At 36.4% G+C, this 27982-nt stretch overlaps 1 protein-coding gene across 4 annotated transcripts in view; it reads right to left on the bottom strand.

The window, feature by feature from the left end:
• LRP1B (LDL receptor related protein 1B) overlaps positions 1 to 27982 on the bottom strand; it is a 753798-nt gene that overhangs the window by 83014 nt on the left and 642802 nt on the right. For all 4 annotated transcript variants that reach the window (XM_069780765.1, XM_069780767.1, XM_069780768.1 and 1 more), the window contains 6 exons: positions 14118 to 14306; positions 13167 to 13315; positions 9927 to 10020; positions 8185 to 8301; positions 7891 to 8010; positions 4869 to 4988 (listed from right to left, as the gene is read on the bottom strand). In XM_069780765.1, the coding sequence (XP_069636866.1) occupies positions 4869 to 4988; positions 7891 to 8010; positions 8185 to 8301; positions 9927 to 10020; positions 13167 to 13315; positions 14118 to 14306 (789 nt within the window). The remainder of the gene's footprint in view (positions 1 to 4868; positions 4989 to 7890; positions 8011 to 8184; positions 8302 to 9926; positions 10021 to 13166; positions 13316 to 14117; positions 14307 to 27982) is intronic.

Here is a 27982-nt window from a genome sequence, read left to right as displayed (position 1 = left end):
AACTAAGAACAGAGAGGAAGATTTCGGAAAGTTGTGTAACAAATATCTGACCTTTGAGAAAGAGTGATTTTACTCATCTCAAAAGAAATGGTGCAAGACCTTAATTTTTTTACTTGTGGAACCCTGAAAAGCACACATGGGCCCACACACATTTTGTCATTGCTGCCTTCAACGCTAAATTGCTTTCCATTTTTCTTAAAATGAGAGCACTTAAAATGTGAAAGTTCAAATAGGAATGGTACAAAGGCAAAGAAGTAAGTACTGATAACTCAATTTTCATATTTCTCTCTTCAAATTATTATTATGAAATTTATTGATCTACTCTAACAGGCAAAGGCCCCTTCTCAGAAATTTGTGTGACCGTCTGAGGTAGCTGCTGGTTGGCTGGGGTTCATCTTTTGTGCATACCAAACTAGGATTTTGTTTTAGAAATGATTCTAAATGAGCATGAAGAAAATAGGATGAAGGCTTAAATGGAAAACAAACCAAAACAAACCCCAAAATATTACATATGCACCCTAAAAGCATTTTGATTCAAATATCAATCCCTATGAATTAAACCACTATTTTGTCACTAATTCCACTACATTGCCATTTGGGGATTTTAACTCCATAGATGTACACATTTGTGCATTATGCAGTGTGTGTGTGTGTGCATGCGCGCGTGTGCCTTGAGAGGGATAAAATCCAAAATGAAAAGAAACTCGCTTTTGATTGAGGATCAGCTAGCTGTTCTACAACTTGGCAGGCTGTCACTGATGCTGGATACAGGAAATTCTAAGCTTGTTGAAGGAAGTTTAAGTTTATATAATGCATCCTTCAAATGTCTCAAAGAACATATTCATCATCAGAAAAAAATTTACTTTGACTCTTTAGGCTAAAAATAAAATTAATATTAAAAAAAGTGAGGAAGCAGAAAGCAGTCATATTAATGTTGATACATTATGCTAATAAAGACCTGAAATACATATAGCCTTTAAAGCAGATTATGATCACTTTCCAAGATCACACACAGCTTTCTTCAGATTCTAACTCAAACAGGGCCTTTTTTTGATGTAAAGTATTAAGTGAGCACGTGAGCAAGGATAACTATAATCTAATGGCTTCTCTTAATTGCCTGGACAGAAAGCATGAATTAACTCTATCTACTGTTCTTTGAAAAACACCATACGCTCATTAATAAACATACGTTATGTTTCCTAATTCTACTTCAATTGTCTGAGTTGGAAAGTAACCACAGAAGACTAAATACTTTCAGATGACTTCTAACAAATTTACTCAATAGAGTATCTCCAGTAGCACACAACAGCAGATGTTGACTAAGCAAAATATATATGACTATGCAGCACTTAAATAGAGATTGCCCTTTATGTAAGTTTTGCATTATAAGCATTTTAGAAATGAACTATAAACTATAACAAGTTAGTATTAGCATCAATATGTGCAGATCTTTATTATACTCAGCTTGCAGATTTAGGATTTGCATCTATCAAACTTTGTTCATAAAAATAACCATCTTTAAATAAAAAAAACCCAAACAACAAAACAACACAGAAGATCAAAACATGTTAAAACTACTGCTGTAATAAGGTCATTTAAACATATTTCAAATGCTAAAATTATGGAAAACTTTAAAATGTGATTAAACCCACCCTGTTCTTGTCTAGGCTTAGTTGTTTTTTGTGTACATAACCATGTGCGGCATAGACATTGTGCATATGGATAAATTGTTCTGTTGCCTCCAACAAAAAAACTAAGAGCATTAATTGCAACTAGCAGATTTAAAATAAAAATGTAGGTGGTTATTTTAAGACCCTTTGTGCCATATCAGTTGGGCTTGCATGAGTTACTCAAAATATGAATCCACTGTTTGGAAGCTTGGAATGCTGTCCAAATTGGAAAGAAACGGCATGTTGGAGATCAAGGTGATGGGGGACAGCGAAGAATAAAGAACCTATGAAGTGGATCAGAAGGTGAGCAGTGCAGGGATAGTCTGTAACAGCCCAGAAGAGAATACAAAGAGTCTCTATGGCAAAGGTTCATCTCCTTTGCATTCACTGTTTCTTCAAGCCAAATGACTTCTTGGACTGTAACTTCTCTCCAGTTGATAGGATTAATTAGTTCCCCCTTCCTGACAATTCAAACGATGGTCCTGGAATTTCAGTGCTAAGGAAGAGTTCAATTTCCTAGGCATATTTACCAGCTCCAACATTTTCATGTATGTGCTTGTGTCCATGGAAATCTGGCTGTCTCTCAGTGCTTTGCTCTTGATTACAGCCTGTAATTTTGTTACTCTGTTGTCCCAGAGGTAGCATAAACTTGTCCAAACCCATGTGTTTCATCAAGCCATTTACTGATGCATGGATGAATAATGGTGAGAGCTTTGAATGTTCTGTACAACTATTTTTCTTGTTCTCTTCCATCTCAGAACATTTTTCCATCTTTACCTTTGTAGACCTGTCTTGAAATTTCCACAAGTTTTTCTGCACTTGCTGAGTGCCCATCTTGCACTGGCATCCATGTTCAATGATTTTCCAACAGTATTGATCCACTTATTCTGACTAATTATCTGTAATCCATTTCCCCGGTGTAATATTTATATTCAGCATTTTCTTTCATTTACAACAAAAGAGCTGACTCAGTACTTTCCAACAATACAAGCAATGACTGAGAACAGCTACTACTACTACTATACAGTGTGATCTGTTTTTTCCCAAGTGATAATGAATAGCATACTAGGCGTAGACAATAAAATATCATGTGATATGACCAATGTGAAAACTGCTTAGATTTTTGACTTTCTAAGACTTGTCTTCATAATTTTAACTCTCAATCCACCCATCGCCCAGCCTGTATTTGTGCTTGGGATTGCCCTGACCCATGTGCAGGACCTTGCACTTGGCCTTGCTAAACTTCATGAGGTTCGCAAGAGCCCACCTCTCCAGCCTGTCAAGGTCCCTCGGGATGGCATCCCTTCCCTCCAGCACGTCGACCGCAACACACAGCTTGGTGTCGTTGGCAAACTGGCTGAGGGTGCACTCAATCCCACTGTCCATGTCGCTGACAAAGATGTTAAACGTCGCCGGCCCAAACACTGACCCCTGAGGAACACCACTCATCACTGGTCTCCACTCAGACATCGAGACGTTGACCACAAGTCTTTGAGTGCGACCATCCAGCCAATTCCTCATCCACTGAGCACTCCATCTGTCAAATCCATGTCTCTCCAGTTTAGAGACAATTATGTTGTGCGGGACAGTGTCAAATGCTTTGCACAAGTCCAGGCAGATGACATCTGTTGCTCTTCCCTTATCCACCAATGCTGTAACCCCATCGTAGAAGGCCACCACATTTGTCAGACACGATTTGCCCTTCGTGAAGCCATGCTGGCTGTCACCAATCACCTCCTTATTTTCCATGTGCCATAGCATAGTTTCCAAGAGGATCTGCTCCATGATCTTGCTGGGCACAGAGGTGAGACTGACTGGCCTGTAGTTCCCCAGGTCTTCCTTCTTTCCCCTTTTGAAAATGGGGGTTATGTTTCCCCTTTTCCAGTCAGTGGGAACTTCACTGGACTGGACAGCCACAGCTTCTCTAATACGATGGATAGTGGCTTAGCCACTTCATCCACCAGTTCCCTCAGGACCCACAGATACATCTCATCAGGTCCCATGGACCTGTGCACCTTCAGCTTTCTTGGGCCCCTCTTGCCTCCACAGCTTTATCCCATGGTATTCTGCCAAGCAGATCCCTGAAGAGGCCAAAGTCTGCTCTCCTGAAGACCAGGGTAGCGAGCTTGCTTTGTGCCCTCCTCACTGCCCTAAGGATCTTGAACTCCACCATTTCATGGTCACTGCAGCCAAGGCTGCCCTTGAGCTTCACATTCCCCGCCAGCCCCTCCTTGTTGATGAGAACAAGGTCCAGCACAGCACCTCTCCTCGTTGGCTCCTCTATCACTTGGAGAAGGAAGTTGTCATCAACGCATTCCAGGACCTTCCTGGATTGCTTATGCCCTGCTGTGTTGTCCCTCCAACAGATATCAGGGGGGCTGAAGTCCCCCATGAGGACCAGGGCTTGTGAACATGAGGCTGCTCCTACCTGTCTATAGAGGGCCTCATCCACTCAGTCTTCCTGGTTGAGTGGCCTGTAGCAGACCCCCACTATAACGTCACCTGTCCCTGCCCTCCCTTTAATCCTGACCCATAGGTTCTCAGTCTGCTCCTCATCCATCCCCAGGCAGAGCTCCATGCACTCCAGCTGGTCATGGACAGAGAGCAACACCCCCTCCTCTTCTCTGTAGAGGATCTGCCTCCTCAAATTATCAAATTTAAGTACAGAAGTTTTGTAAGTATCAGCGGTTCTTGGAGAAGTCCCATGGGGATGCAGTTTGTGGAGTGGTGTGTTAGGGCACATAACTCCCTGGAGCTCACAGAGAGAAGCAAAAGTTGGTCATGTCAAGTTGGAATCTGCTCTGGACACTTCTGCACAGTCAATCTTAAAGAACACGATTTGCAAATTATTACATTTTTCACTATATTATGAACTACAGCAGCAACAAAGAATGCAGAATAAATTGACAGGAACTGGATAATACTGTGAAAAAAATCAAGAATGTCACTATATTCCAAATAAGATACTCATTTACAGCTCCTGCCTATAAAGTAGTAGTATAATATGAAGTTTACAGAGTACTCATATAAAGATTACCATTCAACAAGAACTGTATGAGCCAGATACAGCTATCATATCAGATAGGTATTACCATACACTAAAAGAGAACATATTAAGTGGGATGGTTATTTCCTTTTACTACTTTTTTCAAAAATGTCAAGCTACAGTAATATATTCAAAACCACCTGCATACTCACCACAGTTAGCTTCATCTGATCCATCAGCACAATCTGGGTCTTCATCACATACCCACAGTTTAGAAATGCAGTGTTTTGTTGTTTTACACTGGAAGTGGTCTGGAGAACAACTGTTTTCAGCTTTAAATAAAAGGATTCCAAATTAAGACTAGAAATTTCTGCTAATATTAAAAATACTTGTTTTAAAGAAGAAAAATATTAAGGATTCAAAATTCAGAAATTGGATATCCATAGCATCACTTATGTAACATCTATAAGAAAACAGCATGCAGTTTTTTATTCTTTATAACTTTGTCTTCTTTTTACATATTATTTCTTTATAACAGTAAGGTCAAACAAATCTAATAAAAAGAGTGTCTATCGTGATATTCCTTTAACAACAAATAAACTTAACATTGATACAATCAAACCACTTTAGTAAAAAGCAGTCAGATTCCTTTTTTTTTCCCTCTAACTTCCTACAACACTAGTCCTCAATTCTGAAAGTCAGTTTGAAGGACTAAGGCACCTCTCAATGCTTTGACTGAAAAGGTAATCAAAATTATGTACAATTTTGGTGTAATTCTGTGCTCTCTGTTAGAAGAGGCCATGGGTAAAAGTTTGACCATTATTTCATTTTATCAATTTACCAGAAAAATTTTTTGAATGAATCCTAAAGCAAGATAAAGATGCAAAGATGCAGCTAACCTTCACCCTATTCTTTCAGGATGCTTTAAGTTAAAGCTTAACTGCTTTAACTTTAGAACAGCCACTTGCCAACAAAAAACACCCTCAGTGCACTCACATGATTCTAGATTGACCCCCTCATAAGCATATATGCTGGGTCTCACAATTTATTAAACTCTTAGAATATAGAGGCAAGATGAATAAAGGACATATATCTGGACTGGACTGTGAGCAAGCTATTTGTGATGAGATGCATAAGGATTTCTTTAGAAATAAGCATATGTACAAGAACTTCCAAATTGTTCTAAACTGAATTGACCATAGGTGGAAAACAGTATGATCTATTCTCTGATAATATTTTCCCACATGAACGCTTGTCCCATTTTTACCTAGGGAACTCCATAAGGTTTTTTACAAACTTTCCTATCCCTGTTGAAAAGCAATTTGCTCCTTGATACTACCATTCTTTTGCTCCTTGATACTATCATTCTTGTTTCCTGGGTTTGGCAAGATGAAAAATTTTAGGTTTGTTAAAAGTTGGTCTATTATTTCTTTCAGTGTCACATTTCCAAACATAAATATACTATGCTGGAATTAAAAAGCATTTAGACTTGGCTATGCTGCTAACTATACTTATAAAAAATACTGATTCTCAGCTCGGACACCTTACCAGGGGATTTCAAAGTGCTTTACAAGGAAAACCAGCATAATTACCTCCATTCTACAAACGGGAAGCCTTAAGTACGAAATGTGACTTTTTCAAGGTCACTCAATATATAAAATGAAACAGTGGTAGAGCTGAAAAAAGGTCTGTCTCTTACGAATCCTAGTCCAGTGAAATTAGAATGAAATAGATAATCTCATGTGTTATCTGTCTTGTGACAGGAGCCCAAGTCAATATGAACTTTGTGGTAGACCTACTTAAAACCTCCCCTTTTCATAATCTCCCCAGAGGGAACTAAAGTGTTCTCAGAAGCCACAAGCGAGGTTTTATTAAAATATAAACTAGCATACTTAACTTTCTTAAGAGAGAAGCTAATAAAATCTAGGTAAGACAGAGCAGAAATAAAAAATGTATGTAATTAACCTCCCCCACTCCCCACTGTGTCTTTGCAGGTGGGTTGATGGCTGAGTTTCAGACAATTCTAAAGCTTGCTTTATGTCACAGCAGACTGTCCTTTCCCCACTAATCCCTAGGAATTTTTCAACTCCATCATTGCTGATCCTGACCCTATCCCTCCCACAGTCCCTGAGCACTGCTGTGCTGCAGACTTCGCTGCTCTGATTTAACTTCTGTCAGCTACACCTCAAGGTTTTGGGAACCTTCTATATACCATGTGCAGTCCTTTATAATGAAAAAAGCAATCTCCCCTACCTTCCACAGGAGTTTACCTGATCCCACTTAATCAGTTTTTAAAGAAATATAACATGCAAACCAACGTATAATACCGTCTGTCAGAGGCTACAGCTCTACTGAGCTGTTTGGAAGATGGTCATTAAACATGACCATCAACAAAGCCTTTGTCTCCTTAGCAACCCTTCCCTTTGAGAAGGCCACGTTCTTTGCAGAAATACAGCATATGCAAACCTTGAGAAAGCTAATCCAGCAAATAGGAATAAGCACCTTAGGTCAGCAGTAGAGCTGAATAGTGAATTGACTGAAAGACAGAGATGTATTTTAAGACAGCACCATCATTTTAATTACCAAATGATCAAAGACGCAAGCTATTCAATACATTTCCATTCTAAATCTGAAAATATTTTCTCTACGTATATCTAAGAAATATGAAGTGAAAATGAATTTATGAAAAGTAAGATGTATTAAAAGCTGAGTAAATGGAAATCAAGTTACACAGACAAATTAATGAAGAAGTCCCCAGAGGAAAGGGAACAGAAAAGGTATAAAACTCCATCAAAGAAAAAGGATGTAGAAGGAGCTATGGATCTACACTTCTTCCAATAAAGATTCAGAAAAATATCTTTTTCCATTGAAATGCATTGCTGCAAGGCATGGCAGATGAAAGCCTCAAGAAGATGAGTCATTTGTGAGGTAGTTAAGAGTAAAATGGATGTTTCAGCCTAAGTCAGAAACCCAATTAAATGCTTGAAATTAATTGTTTACACACCCCTCGTCTTTGCAATGACTTTAAAAAATGAAGTGAATAAATGATATTTTAGTTTCCTTCTGTTGTATATGAAGCACTGGACATCAATCAATCCTGTGAATTAACTGTTTTGCATGTTCCTCAAATTATTTTACAGAGAGGACATTTACAGTATTTTACATATTTTACTTCAGTTCCTTCTTTAAAACCAGCTACAGATGTCAGAGCAAAATTCTCTAAACATAACTTACGACAGTCTCTTTCATCTTCTTCATCACCACAATCATCCTGTCCATTGCATCTCAGATTTATTGGAATACACTTCTGATTCTGTGTGCACTTGAACTGACCTGACAGACACACATGTGTGTCTGTAAGTTAAAAGAATAAAAATATCAAGTTAAAAAGATTAAAAGTTAAAGATTTAAAGATTTTAAAATTAAAAGGCAAAAGAATAAAAATATACTTTCTTGACAGAGTTCAAAGCATGGCATTTAAATCAATTTAGCATGTTTCTGAAGTCTACAATGTATATGATCACCTACCACAGTTCAGTTCATCAGAATTGTCCCCACAGTCGTTCTCTCCATCACAGATAAAGGCTGGAAGAGCACAAAGTCCAGTTCCGCATTGAAAACGTCCTGGCTGACATCTGAATTCAGCTGAGAAAAAAGAAAACTGCTTATGAATACTATCAGAGGAATGGTTAAAGTATCAATAGTTTTGTTCTTCCTCTATGGACTAATCAAAAGAGCTTATAAACCCTTCTATTTGCCTACACAATCTCAATCTGAGTAGATATTGGTAACTAAAATGTACACGTACTATTGCAAAATTAATTTCAAAGTCTGAGATTTTAAATTTGCGTAACTATAGTTATACCTTACTAATGATAGTGCAACCCTCTACAGGTTGATGCTTACTATTAGCTCAACAGAGACTTGCAATTTAGGATCTAAACACTTGAGTTCAAGTCTGCATTTAAGAAACTCACTATCCCACCCTATTTCCCATGAAAGGTTTAACATTGTTCCTTCCCACAGCCACTGCCGTTCAAGTGAATGAGCAATTATGCACCTCTATAGTAATATTTTATATAAACATAGCGTAGCTTAACATGTAATCTTACGTAGAATGATTACATATGTTAAAGCTTGCTTCAAAGGCCTCTGCAGCAGAAAAAGAGAACTAATTATTAAATTGTAAAAAAATGGGAGATTTCAATATAAAAAAAAATTTAACTGTTACTTAACTGGAAGATTGTAGAACACATAGTAGAGCATTTTGTGTATATAAGCTTAAGGGAGGAAGGCAAGAATCTTTCGATTTATGCAGATTAATATAATAGTATTAAAGTAGTCAATGACTGGGACTGAAAAATAGCACCATCAACAGGTATTACTCTTTATGCATCCAGTACCCTAGGAAGGTACTTTTCTAACAAGTAAACTTGCAGTCAGCTACCATCACAACAACCACCCTTTGGGATGCTGAAAACATCATCATAATTGACTTCCAGATGTCTAGAATACAAGGCGGGGAATACTACAGTAACCTACTATTTGGACTATGGGAGGCTATCGAGAAATACGCTGTATCTGCACCACCTTCAGGATAGCGTCTCAGAGTTACAAAGGATGCATGAAAAACGTTCGTTGTATAAAATTGTTCATACTGGAGGGGTGAGATTTAGCTCTCCAAACTTTCATTTGACAATATTTATAAACTATAAAATGAAAATATTTATATAAAATATATTGTGAAAAATACACAGAATCTCAGTAGGAATCATATGGAGAACGTTGCTGTTATTCAGAAAATTGCACTAAATAATAATGTGTAGCTAAACTTGTAGAACTGCAATGAAAAATAAGCAAATGAGATTAGAAATCCACATTTCTATTATATACAAAAATAAACCAAATAAACCTGGCAGAACTTTGTATTTATATATAAAAATCAGCAACCTCGGAACATAGCTTTAAAATAAAAAATCATTAGCAAAAACATAAGTGGGATCAAGTAACAGTTTAAAACATGAAAAATACATTCTTATGATTTTCCAAAGACCTTAAAAGACCCTTAGTAGACATGAGTTAACGAACATCTTTTACAGGCTGACAAACAAGAGCCTGCACCCTTTGTAGAACTGACAGAGACCAAGGAAAAGAAAACAGTGCTGCAAACAAAAGTGTTCAAAAAATTCCTCTTCCCAACACCTATAAAGCATTATATTTGATTTGCACCCTACTGACAAAACTGGGTTCCAAATTCAGAATGCACTTACGGCATTCCTCAGGCTCGTCAGAGCCATCTCCACAGTCATCGACAGTGTCACATTTCCACCAAAACGGAATACATTTGTCAGTTTTGCAACGGAACTGTAAAAGGAAGGAAAGAAGGAAGAAAACCTTTGATATGAATATTTATTTATTTATTTTTAAACAGAAATAGTACAGTTTATGAAAAAATAGATTCAGTGCTTATGTTGTTGTTCCATTAGTCAACTCTGGCTGTTAACTTTATAAAACTTATTTTTTAAATACTCTTGTTTTGGAGATGTTTTGCACTGAGACTTCCACTGATACAAATCATTGTCGTTTCAGTGACGTTGCTGACTTATAGTGCCCCGATATAAACCACTCACTGCATTTTGCTGCATTCTATGATTTGATTCTTTAAGATCTTATTCAAAACAACCACTTGAATTCTTAAACAGTCTTCGTAGGCTGTTGAAGCAGATTTGTTATCATTTTTCCAGATAAACCAAAACACCCACAGTTACAGAAAAGGGCCTTAACGTGCGGTGTTGCAATTGTATACAGTATTCCTTATATCGTTTGAATTAAATGAGAAAAACAGAAGCTAGGCCTTCCAGTCTTTCAAAAGGCTAAAATATTTGTACAAAAAAGAAAAATCCTTTGTAAGGTCTTGGCAGTGCCTTTACTCTGAGCTCAGGCAACACTGTACCTTTGCTCTGACTGAGAGAGGAATGCAAACAAAACAAAGAGTAGAAGTTACTTGAAGCAATCTTCTATGGCTAAACCTAAACCCAGCGTTCTTTATGTGGCTAATGCTAAAGAGAAAAATATGGACAGATTATGAGCAACGTTTAAGAAATATTGTGTTTCCTACCTGCTGTCTCTATGAGCACAGAAAGGAAGAAAACTGACAGGTTTCAAAGTGCAAGACATCTTATTTTCTGTGACTAGGCAAAATTTTTTCATTTCTTCACATTTTGTAAATCATTGATTATTCAATAAAACTGTATTTAAAAGGTATATTAAATTTGGTGCATTAGCTCAGTTTTACCTTTTCTGCCAAGAAAATTTAGGGTTTCATGGCCATTTATGTAGTAGGACGTATACTTGGAGCTACATCATTCTTGTACCATGTTGAGGGACAAGCTGTATAACAGGTTGGGTTTGAAAGGCAGCTATTCCAAACTGTTGAACTGTTCCACAAAGGTATGCATATCAGAGTAGCTCAACAGAAGGCCTCCATATGTAGGAGACAAACAGAAACTAAGACAATTCTCATCCTTAGTATTTTCTACTTGCTAGCATAGCCCTCCTGCTGTTTAATTGTTTTAAGGTACCAGCCTCTTTCTGCTCACCTCAAGGGACTTCAGGTTGTTAAAATGACATTATGAATTTAATTCCAGGAAATGAGTACTAACTGTTAGATACTATTATGCTCTACATGATAACGCTTGCATTCCCTTCTAAACTGGGGAACCAGACACTTTGCAAAATCAGGGGTCAGAATCATATGGGTGTGCCTGGAACGGCCTGAGTTTTGGTGTTCTAGAGTCTGATATGTTTTGTACTAGACAATTGATACGTTTTGTACTAGACAATTTCTCGTGTCAAGATTAGCCATCAAAAGACAGCTGAAAGTCTGCAGATGTGCAAGACCAGCATATCAGCCATTCAACTCCTCTTCATCAGAAATAGCTAACAGTGGATGTGCTGTCAAGAGCGATTACATCGTAGGAACAGCTAAGATTTTACAGCATCATCTGAAAATCTGAAGTAGCAAAGTATATTTTTGTCACTAATCTCCGCATCTGATACCATCTGATTGACAAATTATCAAACAGTAAACAGATTTCAAAATTGGAAGAAAATGACTAATCACCAGTGTCAACTTGTGACTACCTGTCTGAAGCAGCTTCTTCTATTTAACCCTGCTCTCCCTCTTATGGAATCTACAAGTGATAAAATATTGCTCCTGGAGGATCCAAGATGTGATGCTATCCTTCAATTCAGACTACCAGTGAATTATTTAGAAAGGAATAGAGCCATTCAGTCAACTGTTAGCATATAAATTCACAGTGGAATAAGCTCCTGGTGCCATTTAAAGAAAATTTTTAAAAAGAAGAAAAGTGCTGTTTTTTAAACCAAACAAATTTGAGAAGCTAGATACAGGGAAAAATAGGTATGAAAATCCTCATTTTACAAGTGTCTTACACTTTCTCTTTGTTCATCACTTAATGGGAAGTAACAAGCAGACAATCTAAACAGAAAAGATATGATGAACATCATAAAATCACAGCAAACACTACCTTAACAGAACAGAGGAAGACAGCGGGAAGGTTTCTTAAATAACAATATTACTTGAATGAAACTGTACATCATTTATTAAGATGACCACTGTTCCCTAAAAATTAAGAGTAAAATCCTTTCCTTAATGAGTACAGACAAAATGCATCATGATTAAAATGCTCTAAGAGGTCATTAGCATACATATAATAAAAGTGGACTACTAGAAAAGCTGGACTACTAGAAAGATTTTAAAGGCCATATGTACTATTACAATCAACCAATTAATTGTCTGGGCAGAACAGTCCAGAGACTGTTACCAAAGTGGTTCTCTTATAAGAAATCAGTATGTTCTACTTAATCTACCTTATATTTTAAGAAAAGAAGCACCAAATATTTATTTCAAGTACCAGGGAGTCCACCTCCCATAAAGAATTCAATGTTTTAATTGATGCAATTGTTAATTACCTGCACATTCTACCATTTCCACTTCAACTGGATTGTTTTTAATGTAGCCCTATCGTTTACCTACCCAGCTAACTGGACTGAGCTTGTTTTCTTGTATTAATGTAAAGTCCGTTCATGCATGAATACTCCCAAATCATTGATCATTGTTACATACACTTTGTATCATTGTTATATACACACTTTGTATTTTTATGTTTCATATATTATACAAATGTTTTTTCAAAGCAATTTTTATGGCTTTAGTAGCTGTATTTGTTCTAGTGACTGGCAGAAACATCCACATTTGAAAGGGAACAAGTTCTGCATTCTCTGGAAAAAAGGCATTTGCAAGCCTATTTTCAACTAATAGCCTTGAAGATGAAACACTTTAAATGCACCCATGAGTTACCTAGTCTTCAGCTCCTTTGACTGATGCTTCCACATTTCATGGGCACCAGCATTCATTATTTAAAAGTAGGTGGAAACACAGTAAAATACAATCCCCAGTCCCCCTTCGCCCACGCATATGCACGTACCTGACTGGCGGTGCAGTTCGATAAGCATGTCTTGTTATCCGCAGCAAGGTAAAAGTTAGTGGGACAAGCACAAGTATACATCTTGTCAGGGGCTAGAAGGCATAAATGACTGCAACCACCATTGTTTAGTGTACACAGATGTTTAGACACTGTGGGACAGAATAGGAAAAGAATATCAGAGTCTATTATTTCAGTACACTTCAGGGTATCTGCTTTACGGAGGAAGAAAAATGGTATTACGCATACCATTTTTACAATGTAATGTCTCAAATCAAAAACCCGTAAGAGGTAACCGTTTCCTCTTGCCTTTAAGCTATTCTCTGTTGTATGCAAAAATTAATTATTACTATGGATGTAGATTCAATACTGAAAGAATGAGAGGAAGAAAAAAGCACTAGGGTGGTTTTTTTTATAATGAGACAACAAATTAGCTTATCTAGGTCAAGTGCCAAATTGTATTCACTTACAATTCAAATACAGGGACATCAGGAGATCAGACACAATTTTAACACCTACATTCTCTGACTTTCTCTCAGTCCAACAAGTTTCTAAATAACAGTGTTCTTCTGTATTATTAACACTCTCTTACTTTTCAAATAATAAGGTTAAATGTTTTCATAACACACTGTTTCCATCTTGATAACTGGTAACTTGTACTGTAATGCAACTTCACAGTTCTGTACTTCCAGTCAGTATCTGGGTTAATTTTTAAGCACCCAAATTGGCATCTCACCACTGAACACGATATATCACCTTTATTTAATACCCGATATACTTACAACATTAATCACAGATTTATGTTTAAAAAGGCTAATTTGAAAACTTTCACAATTTGAAACAAAGCAGAAATAAAAATAAATCACTGCAGATAAATGAGCTTCCCTTAACTCAGCAGCTGGCTACTAAGTGAAATACATCAGTGGGTATGGAAAGCATGGACAGAATAATTACCATCAGGTTGCCTATACGAATGATACACCTGGATGTCTGTTATGGTATGCCATGAGTTAATCAGTGATAGTCTGTCTGATCCAGAGGTTTTGTGGGCACGGCTGAGTGATTTGGTTTTCCCATCTGTCCAGTAGATGTAGTCTTCAAACAATGTTAGTGCAATCACTCCCGGAATATCTTGATTAGGAACTGTAAGAAGAGATGCTAAGATTAATGTTCACTCCTGGAAGACTGCCAGTTAAAATATTCCATACTGCATGGGTTGACAGATACAACTGCTGTATAATGTCTTGAGAATAATTGTCATGACAATACGTCAAGCCTAGAGGGTTCTTTATTACCAGTTACGATAAAGATGGATGGGGTACGAGCTCTGCTTGCTTAGAATTAGTTGGCCCAATCAGTGTTAAGGAAATGAAAGAACTTCAGTTAACAAAAATCACGTCCAGATTCTAAACCAATGACATGTCAAGCTTTAAAGTAGTACACAACATAAATATAACTTAACCTATTATTTTCAGAAGGCCAATATTCATTTGCTGGTTTAGGGGAATAAAAGTTATCAGAAACCATACAAAACAGAAAGTATACATCTCCAGATGTAGTATGCTTAATGCCCTTTAAGGCAATCAATAGTATTTTATTTCAGCAAAATATGCTGACAAGAGAGATGGGGAAAAAAAAATAGTTTTGCATTAAAATAAACGTAGCAGTAAAAGGACTTATTGCTTATTCCTAGCATAACCAACCATACAATTTAAAAAAAAATAAAGTGATGATAATACCCTGTTGTTACAATATCACAAATTTATGAGCCAACATCACTTTTAAAAGGATGGAAGGACAAAAGGGCAAAAAAGCTTTGGCGCATTCTTTATCTTACTGTACACTCTAATCTTGAACTATTTGTTCTTGGTAAACATAAACTGAACTCCTTTTTTTTTTTTTTTTAAATTTTAACATATATAGCTGTAATCATAAATATCACAGGAGAATATCTGACCACAATGGTCAATTTGTAAATTATAATCTTTTGTTGCTGGATCACTCTTAAGTACTGATAGAGCTGAAAAGGCAGATCAGAGCAGCTGAGTCTGCTGTTTTTAACCAGCATATGCTTAACACCTTTACCTTGTTTTCTTAGATGAAAACAGCTTAATCTTTTTACCTGGAATGTGCTTAAATAGAGTTGGCAAATCTCACATTCCAGTTGGCACATTTCATGGTTCACTGACAACTGATGGCTGATACTGAGTATGTGGAACGACAACTTAGCAAATTCAATTTTGTATACAATAGCGTTGCTGATAGTGAACTCCAGTGTAGGATATGTTGCCTTCTGGTCAAGGAAACCTTGCTTCTTAGACCCGAAATCATTTTCCCTTCTTGTATGTTTACCTATACCATAGCCATCATACTGAAATAACAGTAAGATATTCTTTAAAGAGCTTCATAACTTTTCTAAGAAATTAGTCAAAGTGCAAAGAAATCTTAATTTTGGCACTTATTACATAGGCAACTTTGGCATGGTGCCTTACACAGTATAGTACCCCCAAGAAAAGCTCTTATAATTTCCCTTATTTGTAGAATCACATTGTGAAAAGGGGGTCTACAAACTAGAAGTGAATCACTCCCCATGGCGACTTTTGTTATCCTGTTCCTCTGAGCGAGGAAGAGAAGAACCCTTGAAGTACCATTAATTCTAGTTTTGCTGCTAAAGTAACAAACCAAGTACAACAAAACAAGAACACAGAAACTATAAGTACAGGTATTTCCATTATATTGATTCTTTTCCCTCTTTCCTCCTTTTCCTTATTTTCTCACCACTGGATTTATCAGAATTGATTGCAAGAAAAACCTCCTAGACTGCTAGATTTGGGAAAACACCCAAAGGCTAGAGCAGGGTTTGTCTGTCCACTGGAAGACCTATATGTATTATCACCTAATTAGATCAACTACTTGCCTGTTAATTTTATCCCCACTTTGCTCTGGAGCAAACTAAATTATTTCCTTGGTGGGTGAAATAAACTGTAGACTAGACAATAGTATCCAGCTTCACCCTAGATGTAGTATGGAGTGTGGGGGGGAATCTCTAGTACTGCAAATGGTGAAACGAACCCTGCACCTAGTCACAGCTGAGCCTAAGCACTCAAATCCCAGTCATTACCCGGGTTTTTTACGTTCTTTTGCTTAACATGGGTGATTTTCCTTGAACCTTCTTGAGAGATTTCTTAAGCTCTGCATACATCTTTGATAATGAGGAATTCAACTTGATACTGTTCCAGAAAAGGCATGTGTCTCTAATTTTAATTTTTAAAAGGGAATGATCTTTAAAATGCTTTAGCACAATTATTAATTGGGAATACTAATTATCATATCATATGCTTACTACCAGGCTACTCTAATTAATTAAGGAAGCATAGAATTTACATGTTCATGTCATTTAGAAAAAGGAAATTACAGTTCTGAATTATTTCAGAATTATTAGTTCATCAAAATCTGTGTACATGCATGCTCTGTAAAGGAAACACCTTTCGGGTTCAATCACTATCCAATATTTCAGCAGATCTGTGAAAAACTGGGCTCTCTCAGACTTCCTCTGTTGCCACTCTCCCCAGTTAGTTACTTGACTGAACTTAGGTCGTTCAGTTGCTTTACTGTGCTATTATATTTACCATGGGATTTTGAATACATTTGGGCACAATCCATTGTGGTATCTTTATATACAGAGACTTAGGTATATTAAACTCAGCACTTTTTATTTCAGGTAGATTATAAATATTTGCTGTTGAAAGTTTTCCTTTAACTTCTAAGTCATGATTGTGCCACAGTACAAAAAATTAAAAGACAAGCAGGAAATTTAGGTACATCTGCAAAACTGCAGGAAATTCCCCACTGATCTTAAAGGGCAGTTTCTAATGAGAAATACAAACTGGGCTGACAGAAGAAGCAGGAAGAACAGCAGAAAGAGAAACTGCTAGTCTGAGTGAAACCCTGAAGCTATCCATAAACCTATTTATTTTATTTTTGCTTGAGTTCTGAAAAAGTATTTCATCGTATAAATTATGACCCTTGCTGCTACTTTTGACATCAAATTCAGGACGTCAAAGATACCACTCCAGTCTTTCTAAATAAAACAAATGTGCTTTTTTCTTTGTCTGTTTTATCTTATTCTGATCACAGTTAAGATTAAAAACAGAATAAATGGGCATGTAAAAGACTTAATGCACATGAAGAAGACTTACATAGGATCTCAGTCTTTATTATTCCCGAACAATGAAAAATACGTCTAGCAGTCATCCTCTTTTTGGCCATCCAGGAATTACAAGTAAACACCATATCCTGAGTATAGATGTATAAGTAAATGCTTACTTTTGTTTCTGTGTATGTTTGTGGGTTGCCATACAATTTATCCTAGCTTCAATGGATTATGCATACAGCAGAATGCAGATGAAACTTTACAGTCATGAACGAAAGAAGATCCAGGAGAGTAACACATACTGTCTGAACTGTCTCATTAATAGGGAACCTAAGTTAAATATGTGGCATAAAATGTTAAGTATTACAGTTAGACCACTGCATTTCACAAAACTGTTCATTGACTCAAGTACATTTTTCTTTGATTTTTTTTTTTAAAGCCAATTCTGTAAGCACCAGGTTTAAAAGCTTAAATCTTCCAATTAGCTTAAAAACAAAACCACAATATCAAACACAATGTAACAAATATTATACTCTCTTTTTTATGTTCTTTAAAAGAAGTATGACCTGTTTCTAAAAACTGGATTTTCCATTATTACCACATATTGCTCAAAAGTTGAAACTCTCAGTGGTTTAAACACTCACAGATTAGGGTTGTAGTTTGTCCTGCCACTATTTCTTATTTCTGAGTAACTTTGTAAGTTTAATGGGCTTCCGCATTAAAGCCAACTTTTCATTAAGTAATGTTCAACACAAACTTCATCAACATCGTTTCAGAAGCTTGCACTATTTATAGCTGTAAAAGCTATATGTATTCTGTTGTGACCATGAGACTTAGAGAAAGTTATTAAAAAAAAAATTAATCAATGAAGCAATGAATGGACTGTGTTAAATAAAATAGTACAAATTAATAAATAGAAGTAAAAACCTACGTAAAGTAAAACACACAGAAAATAAGTATAGTATCACCAGATACAAATATTTCTTATAAAAATTCTAAGCTTACCATAAAAATATAAAAATTCTTACGAAATAAGAATTAATAATGATTACATAATATAAAAAGGTCTTATAAAAATTCTTCTAAGCTGACCATAGAACTCACTGTATTTTCTTGCAGTTGATACATCTGTAAAGACTGAAAGAAGTTCCTGAAAACAGGCATTCAATGGCAGATAATTCTGATTTACTTTATCATTTAAGGAATAGTTCTATCATAGCTGAATATTATTTTTCTTTAACTTTTAGTATATTATAAACAATGGAGCATCAGAACTGTTGACATGTAATAGGTTATAAAATCTACAGTTCACATCAACTATGAATGACCGAAAAAATTGAAAAAAAAGCTGTGAGAGAATTTTTACATCTTATTTTCTGACGGAACAGTAAAATAGTCTCCCATGCTCTTTATTCTTTGCCTTTGAGGATATCAGTGTTACAAGCTTTCCAAAATTTCAGGTGGTGACAGGTATTGATTTAGCATAAATGTATGTAGTAGAAGAAACATCCACTTTCTTTCTTCAGTCCTTCCTTTAACTTCAAGAGAACCTTGGCTGCATTACTGATCTACCTCTTCATAAATGACTTACATTAGTTATACTTTGCAATACTAATTACTAACCTCACAGCATACATTACGGTGTGAATCATGGTTTTAAGCAGGAAAGCAAGACTAATTGCTCTCCTTTCTTTGGCAGGTACTGTGGAAATGGACCACTTTCTAAAAAAATCAAAGTAAAGTCAGGCTAGTCATAACTGATAAGTACCTCTGCTTCCCCTGCACCACCTATTTGAAATCATTTAATCAAGATGTCTACTTGACAATCCATTAGTAAGAAAGTAATGTATTCTGTTAAACACAAAAATTACATTACACCAACATAAGGGTCAGATCTAGACAAGCAAATTCATGGAGAATTTAAATAGTCATATTTTAACACAGAGCCATGAGAATTGCACTCACTTAGTATTAATTACTTTCTAGAATGACCTATGTATTCAATAGATTTTTTTTTTTCTTTTAAGGTTTCTCATAATAATGTCACCCTATGGCCTCTATGAAAGCTTCCAAAATTGGGTTAAGTAAGCTGAAGCCCAATCCATATCTCAAAACACTCACCAAAAATAACTAATAAAACAGCCCACCTGCAGACCAATAATCCAATGGATACACCTCTAGCAGTCTCTAAGTATTTACTAGACCAGTACTTACTACACATGCTTTCCCCCCCTCATTGTTAGAGCATCAAATCCTTAAATAATCCCTTGTAACCCATGGATATTACTTCTCTCTTGGATGAAAAAATCTCAGCAAGTATAACTGAAGTGCAGTTCAATCAGAAAAGGGATAACTGCCCAACTGCCATAGGACTCGGACTCCATCATCACGGACAGGGCACTGGACAGCTGCTATGGCGTACGGGAAGGGGCAAGAAGTGCCTTTAGCCCCTTTCATAAATCCTTGCCTGAACAGTACTACTCAGCTGACTGCTTCCACTGAGTCCCAAATAGTTATTTCAGTGACTCAAGTTTCTTAGAGCTTCCGATATGGTATATCTCAAAATATATATGCCAGTTTTTATATACAGCAACATACACTTTGTATCATATAGGAGTAAAAAATGCTTTACTTTGTGCCAGCAACAGAATCTTATTAATTCGAAGTGATACTTTGATTTTCAAGACCCTGCTCTTCTTACCTGTGTAATAAAATGCATTATGGGGGTATAGTCAACAACTTACAATTATGAAGGACAAAAAACAGGGAATGCAAAATCATCACCTTAAGTCATTTCTGAGGAAAATTTGCACCTGAAATTTGCTTTTGTGATTCCTTTTCCTACCACAGCTGCCTCCTACCAGAGATGGGCAAGTCCCTCCTTTTCTAACAGGCCTTCTACTGCCACCTCTAGTTCTCCACTGAGGTTTCATTTTATACGTAAATCATAAATTCTCTTACACTGAATGCTAATCCCAAACAGTGCTTGACCAAACAACAAGTAGATGAGAAATGTGATAAGAAAGAGAAGGTAGAAAAGAGAAGGAATGCACAGGCCTATCAGAAAGCTGCAGAAAACAGGAGAAAGAAATACAGGTGGGTAGTAAAAGGGAAAAAAGGGGAGGCTTGCAACAGATCAGCAGTGGAAAATAAAAGTTATGAGATACTTGAACACAAATAAAAATGACAAGACATAACATACTAAAGGCAGATAAAGTGCTGGATGAACTTAGGGGAAGAAGAGCCATATGTCTCCGTAAGAGGGAACATGATGATGCAGACATATGAGAAGCATGCACAGAATTAAAATGTACATCTCTCTCTCTCTCTCTCTCTCCTCAATTTTGTACTGATTTTGATCCAAGAATATAAATTCATATGCTGTAAGTCATATCTGTGATAAAAATGTCTACTTTTCACTTGTGTGAACTCTGTTTCCCTTATATTTTCTGAGTACCTCTACTTAAGCATAAAAAACATTAATTTGATTTCAGGGGTGAAAAACATGCCATCTAGGATTTAACTACAAAATATGCTTACTGAAGAAGCTGTATGGAAGAAGGGAAACCCAGTCTCACCCAGCTCTTATTGAAACACAAATATTTCCAAAAGTAAAAGCAAATTAACTAAATTGAACAATGAAAAAAAAAAAAGTCTCATTGTCAGCTGGTAAAATCCACGCGCCAAGAAAAAGCATCCTGAAAAAGGAGAAATGCTGACTTCTTCTAACAAATAAACACTACAAAAATATCTGTACTCTATCATGTCCACCAAGGTTAGATTTTCTTTGGCATTCGGCTCTTCTTCAAGCTGAAGCTGGCTGATCACTTCCAAGCTAGAAAGAGATCTGTCCCTTCCCTTTCCAAAAAGAAGGGACTGCAACCTTGCCATGCCCTTGTGCAAAGTCTACAAGAAGAGAAGGGGTGACAGAGTCCTCTCATGCTGCTCCCAAAAATGCATTCACCCAGCTAGAGTTCCAGTGCTGGTCAGTAACTGCTAAAGGTAATTAATTGTTGTTACGCAACATTTTAAATAACCTTCTTCCCCCACTGTGGCATTAGAACAGTTTCTGTTTAAGAATTTTGGCACCCAAAGACAGAATATTTACATTGGTAATCAAACCTTAAAAAACAGGCTACATTATTTTGCATTCCAGTCTCTGAAACTCTTCATTTTCTGAGCTGCAATAAAATAAAATTAGAATAAAAAGCCTACTGGCATCTTGACCCAAATGGAACCAGTGACAAACTCTTAGGAAGAATTAAGGATTCTCCAAAGACAAACTGCATCAAGGAAGAACAACGCTTAATAAAAAAATAGCCATTATACCTACAAAACCAAATAAGCTTGGAAATTGCTGATCTTCTCCTGTGCTACAATTACTGGCCCATACTGTCCTCTTTCTATTTGAACTGCCTTGTAATCATTTTTGTCTCATTTTATATTCAACTTGTAATCTCTTTGAGATGCAGTCAATACTTTTTTATTTCTGTATAGTACTTACTCCTGGTACTTGCTCCTTTTGATAAAGAACTTGAAGTGCTTAGACAATGAAGTTAATAATGAATAACGACAATAAGATTATGTCTATTAAGCTTGTGAAAAAGTATGTAATTTTGACAGATGTAATTAAATTTAAGTATGTTACATTAAAACACTAATTTTTTTTAAAGATGAGACATGTTATAATCACTGTTACTTTTATTAAATTGACACTTTGTTTAAAGAACCAAACCTGTCAAACTCAATGAACAGAAAAAAAATTATTCATAGAATATATACATTAATTCCAGTAATTGAAGCCATGTTTCACAGAAAAAAAACCCCTATGTATGAACACACTTTTAGGATGATATTACTGATATTTTTAATAACAACAAGTGCATGCGTACATATTTCTTTCTACAAGTGTAATATATACATCATACACCCGTACTGGCTAAATATGGAAGATACAAGTCCTGGCATTAAGTGGTAGGGTATTTTGCCAGTCAAAAAATGTAACTGAAAGTGGAAACAGAGAATACTGCAGTATAATAAACTCACACAAAAATTGTTATACATCCCAAAACTACCATCACAAAAGAAGCAGGAAATTTAGACTTAAATCTAAACATCTAAGGCACAAATGTATCTGTGGTATTAAAGCTGACTATTACATATGACTTATAATGATACCATGAGAAGAGATGAATCAATTTTCAAAAGTCTGCCTATAAAATCAGTTGATCAAATCTAGGACTGAAATATTTTATTGTCCCACTTTAAAATGTTTTATTGCCTTTTTAATTTCACTGTGAGCAGTTGTTTATATGCCAGTTACCCCGTAGCAGTACAGAGTAGCATGCTGTCACAGCGGTGATTGTTCTCAAATATATACAAGTTACTATTCAAGTAGAACGGCTCACAGTGTGCTAATGAGTTTCCAAGATTCTTTAAACATTTTTCAGATTTACAGAGACCATTTACATGCCTACTAGCCCCTACACCTTAGTTTCGTGTCTTGCTGCTTGTTTCCATATTCATCCCCACTCTGCCCCCCAAGCTATTCCTTCCTTCACCTTTGCCTCTCCGTGCTCCTGCTGGGATTGTCTCCTGCCACCACCCAACTACGAGCACATGAACTGCTAAACCCCTTTGGCTTATTTCATTTATCTTCTACCTCAACTACAGGAGCTGTTCCAACGCTCTGCAACTTTCTTCATCAAAAGCCTTCTGCTTTTGATTGCTTTGATATGAACTGGGGGAGACCTTGTGACAGAAAAAAACCCTGTATTTTATGTTCTCTGTTCTCACAGGAACAACTGCATGGCAAGTAATGCCCATCCTTTAAAATTTGTGATGGTGCATGTCCAGCTCATATGGAAACACGCAGTGAATGTCTGCTAAGTTTTTAATGAGTATGTAGAAAAATTAATTTCAGAAGTTTATAATCTAATCAAATATGGGCATATTATCACAAGAACAGTGGAAGATACAGAAACCAACCTGTTGGCAATCTTCATAAACTGGGCTCCATAAACTGGAGACTGTGGAACCTTAGAGTAATGTGACTGTGTGAATTGCCTTTAATATAGGTGAATCTGTGTATTTTTCCTGAATATTATCCTTTAAAAGAGACAGAATACAATAAAATAAAATAATAAGATTTAGGAAGACATATGAATTGGAGAATTTTATCTGAACAACTATGAAAAGTGAATCTAGAATGCAACAGTGGAGGTGAAGCAATTATCAGTTTGTGCTATCAGATGTCACTGTAACCACTATAGACTCCTCAAAAGTTGGGGAAAAAATTGTTGCAATATCAGAACTACTGTTTATTTCTCATCTGCTGTGAGAAACCCTCTTTTCAGACTTCTCTAACTTCTGAACTATGAAAACTGCAGTATAAATCTGGAATTAGTTTATGTAATCTCTTAGATTACTTTTACATTAGGAGAATTTCATAAATAACTGGATTTACTCTTTTACAAAACTCTGGTGGCAGAGTTCAGAATTAGACACAAATACTCACTTTCTACCTACAAAGCCCGTACAATTAGCAATCTTTGGAATTACAGGTGCTAAAAATGAAGAAGGAGGTTATAATCTCCCCAAACCTTATACTTGATACTTTAAAACTTGCACATATGTACACCAATTCTGAGGTTTGTAAACACTCAGGCAGAAGCCAATTTTGAAGAAAAGGTTTTTCAAATTGAGACACTATAGGAAAGTTTCTCTCTGTTAACTATATTACAACTAAGGAAGTAATTTACAAATACTTAATTCATTTAAGATTCAACACTTTTTCATTGCTTAATTTTCATGCCCCTGTAAGATGAAGCAACGAAGCGCTCAACTTTTGTTTTTACAGTATAAAACATCAAAGAATTCCACACAGTTAAGGACTAATCTCAGCTCAGAGAAGCTTCTGTACTTCCTAAACTGGACTATCAGATTCCACTTTTATAGTTTCATTATACTGAAATTCTCATCTTCAAAGAATGAGATGGGAAAATGGTAGGCACCTCTGGGTTTTAAGAGCTCTGAAGGATAGGAAAACCTGCATGAGGCAATCAGATACCTAGGGAACTGCGAAGCTTGCATTTCCTCTGGGCAGTGGGAACCAAAAGCAGCTGTTAAGTCTGACAAATTCTTAAATGTTTTATTTTAACGCTCACAGAAGTAAACCAGCTTAGTGCTTAGCCAGATTAGTGCTTCAATGCTTGCTTAATCATTTACTGTGCATAACATTTGTGAATGCTGCAGTGCTAAATTGGCTAAGCTCTAAAGACAGTTTACATAATCAAGCATTAAACTTCAAATAGATAAGCAAGGTCATTGCTGCCCCTAGCGCCAGGAAGAGCTCCCAAGTACTGTAAGATTTCTGGCCTAGTTAGCATGTTTTCAAAGTTCTTACTAGGACTCCCTTGATAATTATAAAAGCCCACTTCTCTATTGAAATGCAGAGGAACTTTCCAAGAGAAAAGTAGCAGATGTTCTCTTTTCCTGAAAAATCTTTAAGATTCATAATAAAGAAAGAAAAAAAAAATTGTTGTAAAAAGTGTTAACACTAGGACCTAAATACATGTAAACTCCCATTTCATGGAATAAACACTCCTTGGTTTAACATACAGCCTGTCAATAATTAGTCTAAGATTGTTCTCTTTGTCCTCAAGACGTATCTAGTGCAGAGCACAGAACACTGCAGTCTATCTCATACAATAATATCTCTTTATGATACAAGATCCACCCATTCTGACAAGATAATTATTTGCTGGGTCTTGTGAAATCTGTGTCACATTTGCTGATATATTTTGTAACAGGTAATTTAAGATCCAAAAAACATATGCTCAGAAAAAACTCACAGCAAGCTAGCCTTATCCTCAAAGGTCACAGAAACAGGTGGAAAAAATACTTGGCTTACAATAACTAGCACTTTAGAATGCATTACTCACATGATTCCCGTTTAGACTTTTTTCTCTGCTCCATGAGTATGTATTTTATGGTCATCGTATCTGTGCCTTTATCCTTCTCCATTTGAAAACAAAGGATAGAATAAACTCAACCATCCCTTAGTTAACTCTGACAATACAAAGTGTCTTAAAATGACAAAGGAAAATGGACCATGAAATCCATATGAACAATATGTCTTCAAGAAACACAGTTATCACAAGATATAAAACTAATCTTTCTCATTTAAGTGCTTATCAACATGGACTACAGTTTTTCATATCAAAAGGCTAGAAGGGATTACAGCTTCACCTCTTCTAAACCCCAACCACTGAACTTCCTTGAGTTTCCCTTATTAAGACAATTATTTTGCAATGGTTAAATTTTATCTTCCAGAAATATTTCTAGTCTTGTGCTGAAGCACGAAGACACGCAAAATTTATTTGGTGGTTTGTTCCAGGAGAAGGGGGCGGGGGGGGGGGGGGGGCCGGGAAAAGATTCTGATTAAAGACAAACTGATCATTATGTAGGATTTTTGCAAAATTCTCAAAGCACCCTTTGGAGAACCTACAGGCATGTTTGATCCGTTTCAGACACCAAGTATTCTATTGCTTCTTTGTCAAATCCACAGAAACTTTTCTACAACTTGGTTTTGGTTTGATAATCCCATTTTAAGTGAAGCTCCTGACAACAGGAACTGACATACAGCATTACCTAAGGAGAAAAATCTTCATCCTACATAATTTAAATACCTTGGAACATTTTTCCCGCAGCACATTTCTTATTGCTTGAATATTTATATATCATCTGTACTTTGAATAGACACGTTCTCAAAAGTAGTAAGATACCAGGTTTACACAACGTCACTGTCACTTTTGGAGCTTGCCTCACATATTTAACCAGTACCAAATTTTTATAAATTTTCATCCACAAATGGAGATGGTAAAACTATCAGGCATGAAAGCCCACAGAATGTCCAGTAGTACTTGACTTCTAACACTTTCACTGTAATACCTAGAGAGTCAGACATGCTCCTTAAACAGTCATGAACGCATTCAGCTGTCTAAAACCAGCAGTGGTGATGCTCTGTTGAACGGGAAAGAGAATTTGTTGTATGAAACTGCTCTTCGCTAGTAGCAGCTGTGGCTTTGTGACAAATTTCCTTCTTCTCTAGGTTCACATATCCTCAGGGGAAGACATTAACTCCATGAATATAAAAGCATTTGAAGCTGATTTTACCCACTCAGGCAAGAGAAATCCATAGGCTGGAGACCAAGGCAATGGACACCAAAGACAGCATGACTAGAATTTTGCAGATATCTTCTGAAATTTAGTGACAGGAGGACATCTCCTGAGAAAGAAAAATTCTGAAACTTTCAGGTTGAAAGAGAAAATTGAGCAAGGTTTGACCACTGCAGTCAGGTTAGGGCTAAGAGAGACACATTGGCTATTATTTACTTCTTTCCTTTGAAAGATCCAGAAAGAAGAGTAACAGGATAATTGTATGAGAACAAAATAGCAGGATAGCAGCACAGGGAATAACATCAAGAGGAGTACGGCGTTTTGCTTCATCTGTCAGAGAAACAGACTGTCAGCAGGAATCCAGCTGGCACTTGGGGGTATGTGTATGCAAGTACTGCTTAGGTGAGCAGGTTACAACTGTCTCGTGTTTGTTACAAAACCCATGGAAGTTAATGCTGAGATTAATGGGCATGTTTACAGCTCTCATAGCTACTGCTGTAGTCTCTTCAATCTACCATCTCAAATAACTGCCACTGAATTGTTCATTACCTATTTATAACTTACTATTCATGAATATGAGGGCTAGAAAACTTTTTTGTTTGTTTGTTCTTGTTTTATTTCACAATGAAGCTTCAACCTGAAAATAAAGTAGTTATTTCATGAACTGTGGTTTGGAGAAAACCTGGAGGCACACAGTATGAGATAAAAGCCTAAAAGAGCCCAAAGCATGAAGTTTTACCAGGATAGCAGCAGTTCTGAGGTTTGGGTAAAACTTGTGGAAGAGAGCTCAATTACAGAGTTTCATCTCAAAAAAACCCAACCCCAACACACTGATACTGAGTAGTTCATATATTTGAGTTAAAGTGAAAGATCTTTAGTTATACCATTTGGAATACAAGAACTATTCATCATAGTGTAAAAGTTTGGGTTTTTTTTTTTTTAAACACTTCATAGGTAAAAGATACTAGCTTTTTAATTATCTGTCAGGTGAGAAGCAGAACACAGGGATAAAGATTACTTCATTACGTATTTCAAAAGTTATTATTGTACCCATCTACCAGTAAAGCCCCAAATTACATTTGCAATACTGGTCGCCTTATTGACTCATGCTGAGCAGACTAATGGGCATTTCCAGGCTTTCTCAGGCTGGAGAAAAGGCTGCTTTTAGCCACATTGTGACACATGGCACGCAGGACATATCTATCCCTTTCACTTTTAACAGCCAAGTTTCACTGGCTTTGTAACTTGGTCGAGAACATGTGTGCAAATATACACCAGAATACAGAATTGACAGGGCAGCCTCTGAGTGTTGAGTCTCTTCCTAGAGCTTCTGTTTTCATTTGACACTTTTTCCATGGACCTGTGTTACTGCATATTTTAAAAAATATTCACAATGGAGAAGGAATATGAAAAGCAACTTTTAAAATACAGATAAAAAGGAAACAATGTATGAATAAAGGTTGCAAAAATGTTTTAAAGTACACGT

This window comes from Haliaeetus albicilla, chromosome 4 (assembly GCF_947461875.1).
Source record: "Haliaeetus albicilla chromosome 4, bHalAlb1.1, whole genome shotgun sequence".
NCBI classification, from domain to species: Eukaryota; Metazoa; Chordata; class Aves; order Accipitriformes; family Accipitridae; genus Haliaeetus; species Haliaeetus albicilla.
Note: the sequence above shows the minus strand (reverse complement) of the source record. Positions and strands in the feature narration are given on the sequence as shown.